The sequence below is a fragment of the Cucumis melo genome, chromosome 2 (genome assembly GCF_025177605.1).
Source record: "Cucumis melo cultivar AY chromosome 2, USDA_Cmelo_AY_1.0, whole genome shotgun sequence".
NCBI lineage: Eukaryota > Viridiplantae > Streptophyta > Magnoliopsida > Cucurbitales > Cucurbitaceae > Cucumis > Cucumis melo.
In genome coordinates this window covers 5,686,946-5,693,864 of record NC_066858.1, presented here as the reverse complement: position 1 = coordinate 5,693,864, position 6,919 = coordinate 5,686,946, and the positions used below count along the sequence as shown (strand labels likewise).

General features: G+C 33.2%; 1 protein-coding gene across 4 annotated transcripts; it reads left to right on the top strand.

Annotated features, from left to right (window-relative positions):
• Window positions 1–858: 858 nt before the first annotated feature.
• LOC103492032 (nuclear transcription factor Y subunit A-1-like) lies at window positions 859–6,018 on the top strand. 4 transcript variants are annotated; one of them, XM_008452200.3, is made up of 7 exons: window positions 1,081–1,166; window positions 1,353–1,473; window positions 2,903–3,182; window positions 3,698–3,813; window positions 3,999–4,070; window positions 4,750–4,911; window positions 5,338–6,018. In XM_008452200.3, the coding sequence occupies exons 2-7, from the start codon at window positions 1,423–1,425 to the stop codon at window positions 5,527–5,529; spliced, it is 873 nt and encodes a 290-aa protein (XP_008450422.1). In that variant the 5' UTR covers window positions 1,081–1,166; window positions 1,353–1,422; the 3' UTR covers window positions 5,530–6,018. The 4 variants fall into 4 exon arrangements, with proteins under 4 accessions (XP_008450423.1, XP_008450422.1, XP_050936564.1 ...); XM_008452201.3 differs by lacking the exon at window positions 1,353–1,473 and having other exon boundaries at window positions 859–1,166; XM_051080607.1 differs by lacking the exons at window positions 1,081–1,166; window positions 1,353–1,473 and adding an exon at window positions 1,187–1,269.
• The last annotated feature ends 901 nt before the right edge of the window (window positions 6,019–6,919 follow it).

Genomic DNA, 6,919 nt, shown 5'->3' with positions numbered 1-6,919 from the left:
TAGAGCAAAACATGAAAATATTTTCACTGTATAAAACAATTTTGAAAATAAAAAAACCCACAAGTCCACCATGTAAAATAACAAAAATACCGCGCAATTAATCCGCTACACACGCGCGCAAAAAGATTGGTACATGATCGTTTAGATATTGGTACACAATCGTTGTGATCTTAGTAAAACAATCATAGTATATGATCTTGTATCAAATCTAATCGATATATCTTGGTACAAGATCTTGGTAATATCGGGACAGATCATTCAGATCTTGTACCAATATCATTTGGATCTTATACCAAGAAGAAAAAAGAAGATGAGAGATAACGAAGAAGGAGAAGTAATAATACGAAGAGAAGATGAATAGATCGCATTGAAGAAGAAAAAATGATGAATCGACCTATAATATTAAAAGCCAACAAGGGCAAATTGAGGATTTATGAAAAAGAGAATTGATTTCATAGAATTTTTCGTTACACAAGACCATAAATAATTTTGGATTTTATTAAATTTAAATTAATAAATAAAGATGTATTAGATTTAAATAAGGAAAGATGGTTGTTAGTAAGATTGTGAAATTTGGTATAATAGAATGAAAATGTTGATTCAAGCAAAAAAGAAAGGTAGAAATGAAGTGGATGAGGGAGAAAAATGGAAGATTGTGGTCCAATATATAAAATAAAAGGCCGAAGAAGTGGAGGAAGAGCCCACGTGGGGCAGGGGAAAGGAGAAAGGAAGGGAAATAGAGCTTTGGTAGGACCCAGAGTTGGGTGAGATTATCATATCCATTAGCTTTGTGATTTAAATACCCTCAACAAAAGTTGAAGCATAGAGTCTTCTTACTTCCAATTTTTCATTTTTGGAATTCACCAAAAACTGGATTAAATTTCAATCTCCCTCTTTTTTCCTTTCCCTTTTTCTACCCCTTTTTTTTTTTTTTTCCCTTCCTTTCATTATTATTATTATTATTATTATTATTATTATTATTATTATTATTATTATTATTATTATTATTATTATTATTATTATTATTATTATTATTATTATTATTATTATTATTATTATTATTATTATTCAATCTTCATTCTTATTTTTTAATTCTCTCCCATTTCCCTTCTCCCCCATCACATTTTTCCCTTCTCTTCATTTCCACCTTGCTCCAATTCCTTCCGGTAACCTATTTTTCTTCAATTTTCCTTCCTTTTCTTTCGCAATCTATGTCTTCTGTTGCTGTGTTTACTGTGTATGTATTATATCTGGTGTTTGATTTCTAGGGTATTCCCGCAATTCCCTTTTTTACGATTTCTTTTCATCTTTTTCGGGTTTTGGGTTGATTGATTTTTCTTTTTCGGATTTAGTTTTGGTTTTGCGATTGTTGAGGAAACTGGTGCTTGTGTTTTTGAAGTTTAAAGCTGATTTGTGTCTGCTATGGATGACAATTCCTGTGCTTCTTTGGGTTTCTTTCAGGGAGGATTTGAGGTGGGTTTTCTTTTCTTTTCCTTTTTTTGGGGCGGGGTGTTACTGGATAATTATGTGTCAGATGATCACCGGTTTGAATCTGGATAAAGCATTTTGAAGATGATGATGGATATAGGAACTGAAAATTGTTTTGTTACTTTTGTGTCTGTCTGGATTTCCTGATTCTAGCTAGTTTGAGTTACTGCAAACAACACTTAGCGGGTCAAATAATTTAGATTCTTTAACTTATGAAACTAGATATTGCTGTTGATGGGAATTTAGTGAATGAGTGTATTTGTACTTTAGTTTCTACTTTAACAACTTAAATGCGATATGAAAGGGGGACCAGAACTGAAGTTATGTTACCTGAGATTAATTTTTTGTCTTCTTTGTTTATTTTAATTCTAATCATGCACCAAGTATGCATGATCTGGCACTGTGTACTGTTGGATCTCTAAACGAGGATAAATAGTTCTATTGGAAGGTGAAGCTCTATCAATTCTCTAGAGTTGTGAATTTTTCAGGTTTTACTTCGTTCATTCATTTGTTGTATTAACTGATTGTAAGAATGAGATCTATAATTTAGTCTTACTTATTGGTTTTGTTGATTAATTTAAGTTTTAACTTGGAATAGATTCTGGGTTAGCTTTACATTTGCTTTTGTTGGTGGGAAATGAGCATTTGGTACAGATCTCAGTGATATGATGTGGTTACTGCTTAATACTTTTTTGTTAAGTTGTGTTAGATTTTTTCTGTCTTTTTGTTTCTCCAACTTAATGTGCTTTGCATTGTTAAATTAATTTTGGGAGAATTCAACCTTGAATTTTAAGAGATGTGAAGAGGGGATTGTAGCCATCCAGGGATCTAGATTGTCTTGTAGCCATCCAGGGATCTAGATTGTGTCTTACATATTGCATAAAACAAATGACACGTGGATAACAATTTAGTCAAAAGGCATTGAAAAGATGTAATAGTACTGGATTGAATCATGAATAATATTGTTATTGGAAAGATTTAATAGTACAGGACTGAATCACGAGAAAATGTGCTATTTTTTTGTTTATGTTTTTATGTCTCTTGCAGCTGCAATTACTTTTTACTCCCTGTACCTGCTAAAGTAGAGGTTGAAGAAAACTTTTCTCTAAAGAAAGAGACTAAAGAGTTTAAAAGCACCCCGGCTACCTGTGCAATTTGGTTAGATGGGGTTCTTTCATTTTGAACCATGATAAGGATCTGTATTACCTTAACAGTCATCATAAATTAAAAACCTCGAAACAATGAGCAATGGATGATGTCAGAATCTAAGATTACAATTAATATGGAATAATACTTAAATTGTAACTGGAGTTAGGAAAGGGTGTTCTATTTTATTATTATTTTTCTTAACCATTGGTATCAAAATTTTCATTTTGTGGTAATTGAGAACTTGAGGCTCTTTTGTTTGTTTCAGAGGGTTGAAGGTATGCAGTCAAAGTCTGAAACCAATAATCAGCTCGATCCAAATGGTGCACCATCGACGAGTATCTATTATGAACCCTGGTGGCGTGGCATGGGGTACAATACTTTTCCATTACCTGTGGTTGGGGGAAATGCTTCCAGTTCAACTTCTCTTGAATTCCCTAATGGTGGTTCAGAGTCAAATGATGGCCAATCTGTGTCTAATAATGATGTAAATGATGAAGAAGATGATGTTTCTAAAGAAGTGCAAGCTACTGGATCTCCACATTCTGGTACATCTTTTAATCCATATTTATTAGTGCAAGTTCTCTCTCCAATTAGCACCTCACAGTCCTTGAGTTTCTGTTTTGTGTCTGACAATATTGAATCTATCTTATTTGAAGGGGTTATTATGAAAATGGAGATAACAACTTTGGAATACAAAAGCTAACTTTGGTAGAATTATTTGTGGAAACTCTCTTAAGAAAAAAAAAAAAGAAAAAAAAATATGTAGCAAGAGATTGACTTTTGGCTGTTCTCAGATATTTGTGTTTGATGGTATCACAAGCAGCTATTCCATTCACAACGAAAATTATTAGGTTTACCATATTGGGATTTATTTTTACTACATTGTAACTTGTTAAAAATGGGTAACAGAGGAATGTGCAGGATAAGAAGCTTTCATATGGATGGTTGAACTCACGAATCGATGAACTATTATTATCATTATATTATTTTATTTTATATATTTTACAAAAACACTGAATGCCCCCTAAATTAACAATAACATACATCTCGATGATTTCAGCGGGAAGCTACAGACAGGATACTCGGAAGATGCAGCATGTTTCGTCCACTTTGCCAGCTATGCACGGTGAATGTCTGACGCAGTCTACACAACTCGAACTTGTTGGTCACTCTATTGTAAGTTCAATAGATGCAATCTTAGAAAGTTCTTTATCTTGTTATAAAAACTATTGTGCTTTTATTCCCAGATTTAAAGTTCCCTCCAACCCCCACCCCCCCGCCCCAACAAAAAAAGATAAGGTCAAATTACAATTTTGTATATTGCTGAATAATTTCTTGTGTTTCTTGATATACTGTTGCAGGCTTGTGCATCAAATCCTTATCAGGATCCATATTATGGAGGAATGATGGCCTTCTATGGTCATCAGCCCTTGGTATGTAATTATCTCGACTTCATACATACGAGAGACTGGTTTCACTGTCATGATCTTTGCCATTACTTGCCTGTGCTCATCTATTATACTGTTGAAATCAAAAGAAAAATGACACTTCTAATTCACACATGTAGCACTCTTGACCCTATTTAGAAATGGAACTTCAAGTCCCAGTGCTAAAGGGTTCGGGTCCAACTTCATGAAATTGGTGCTTTTGCTTCTATATCCGTGGAATGAATGTTGTCATAAATCAGTTAAAATTTTGTATTTACTTCAAAGGTTGTTTTCGTGGATGTTTCGTGAAATATTGTATTCACTGTTAAGTGGTAAATGTTGTTGATTTGAATTAGGACATACACTTTTACATCCAGTGCTCTTCAAACCACGATTAGCTTGCTCAAAGGACAATGCTTGTGAAATTTATACTCATTCAAATTTTATTGCTCACTGTGTAGTTTGTCTCCAGGGGTTTTCTACATTTTGTTCTTCAATTTTCATTTATTTAATGAAGGCTGCTCTTTTTTTATTTTTTTATTTTTTCTAAACCCTAAAAGGAACGTATCATTAGATAATTTATTCTATCCAATATAGCTTCGGAATACACATAGCGTTGATGTTTCCATTGCACAAAGTCTTAACAAAATTTTCATGCTTTGTAGTTTATTTTTGTCATGGACAGGGCTATCCCATGGTTGGAGGACCACATGCTAGAATGCCATTGCCCATTGAGATAGCACAAGACCCCGTTTTTGTGAATGCAAAGCAATACCAGGGAATTTTGAGGCGAAGGCAAGCACGTGCAAAAGCTGAGGCTGAGAAGAAATCGATAAAAGCCAGAAAGGTGGATTTTGTGTCTTTCGAGTGGACTAGATTGTTTTTATGCATGCATGTGTGTGTGCGGTGGGGGATGCTTGACTTCCTGAATTTTTATGAGTGATCTTTTAAGCAATTATCCAATCAAGATGTATATGCTCTGATAGACAATATCGATTGGTAGAATTGGGATATAGATTTAGCTTATACTGGATCATGTTAATATCACATGTTATTGTTCTAGTTTTCTTTTTGCAATTTAAACAAGTTAAAAAATCGACCAACTGCCAGTATTTTAATTAATAAACATGGAAGCCCAGGAGTTATTTTATAGTTGCTTAGGCTTAATTGCTTATCATAATTTACAACCACTGAATCAATTATAGTTATTAATCTCACTCGCAAAAATCCATTCTTTTTTTTGGTTATGTTGCTCACTTTTCTTATTTAACAGCCATACCTTCATGAGTCTAGACACCAGCATGCCATAAGAAGGTCGAGAAGTAGTGGAGGCCGTTTTGCAAAGAAAAGCGAAGCTGACGGAAAAGAAAAGCATTCTGATAAAGTAAGCGAGAGTGGTTACCGCCTAAATGACGGTTCTGAACAGCAGAAAGGAAGCTCCTTGATGAACAAGGCCTCTGAGTAGCAAGGCAACCTGCACTGAATGCCAAGACAATGGCCTGAATTGTTCAGTGGGGTAGGGATCGATTGCTTGTTTGTTAAAAAGTACCGAGTTCCTAGCAAAGCATGCTAGGCGGCAAATCATTCTTGGCTTTGTTGTTCTGTTGCTTTGTAGAAAAAGAAAAAGGGATGGTGAATGACATGTGACTTATAGGATCTCGTGGCTTCTTCAAAGGATTCCTCAAAAGTCCAAGAGATTTCTTCATTCGATTCTCTTTTTTTGCCTTTTTTGTACAGAGTTTATGATGACGTAAGGGAGTGGGAACTTTGGTCTCTTGTATTATATTAGCAGAGCGTGAAACTAAATGAATCATAAGGCTTAGGATAGATATAGTGATTGTGATTCATAAAGCTTAGACTTGAAAGATTTTAGATTTGAGTATCTAAAGTTTGACGGATTAGTGATGCAAATCATAATTTTCAGATACATAAATGGATAGAGTTTAAATGGCTACCTTCAGCTTTGACTTTGACTTATTTTAAAGCCTATTTGTGTATGGAAGGGAGGATTAATGGATGCTTCTCGCCCCCTCAACCTTGAAACAGGATGGCTCATTCTATTCTTCTTCTTTACTATTTCATGGGTCTTTCCACATTATTTTTATTAAAGATTTTACATTCCCAACCTTCTCTTTTACATATTAGCTGAGCAACTTTTTTTTTTTTTTCAATTCTCTTATTATTCGTTACTGTTAGTTTTTCTTCCATGAAAAGAGTACAAGTTTCTATTCTTTTAGAGTGTGTATAACAGGATTCTACTATTTGTGAAAGACAATTTTCCATTCTTTGAAATTTAATTTTTGTTTAGTTTGTTAAATATTCATTATTTTGTTAAGGTAAAATATTTTTATTATATTATACATACAAATAAAGAGTATAAAGTTTCGTTTTTTTTTTAAATTGTTTTGAATAACAAAAAAAAGTCCGAAACTATTTTTATGTATAACAAAAAAACAACTTTCATAGGTTTTATTATATTCGTAGATTTTTTTTTTTTCCCTTTTTCCAGTTGATTTAATTTGATTTAGATTGTTTTATTTTTATATTAAATAAGTTGTCAAAATAAAACAATTTTTCTGACAAGAACACAGAGGCAAAAACCCCACTAAAATAGTTAAACATCACTAGACATAAACTGTGAAGACCAAACAGGATAAGGAGAATGGAGAATTGAATACACAACATACTCCAAAGCTTTGTATGCAAACACTACAATAGATGTGGTTATAAGCGACGACTTCAACACATTGTTGCAATTCTTCACCTTTATAGTGAAATCTCCTGACAATCTTACTCGACCAAGAGTATAAATATAACCTTACTCTCAAACAAAATATTAACAATATAAATTTTAA

Bases quoted from the DNA above. Each gene is read 5' to 3' on its own strand.
- LOC103492032 (XM_008452200.3), top strand. From the start codon at position 1,423: ATGGATGACAATTCCTGTGCTTCTTTGGGTTTCTTTCAGGGAGGATTT. The intron at 1,474-2,902 runs GTGGGTTTTCTT...TGTTTGTTTCAG, and splicing joins TCTTTCAGGGAGGATTTGAG to AGGGTTGAAGGTATGCAGTC. The intron at 4,071-4,749 runs GTATGTAATTAT...TGTCATGGACAG, and splicing joins TCTATGGTCATCAGCCCTTG to GGCTATCCCATGGTTGGAGG.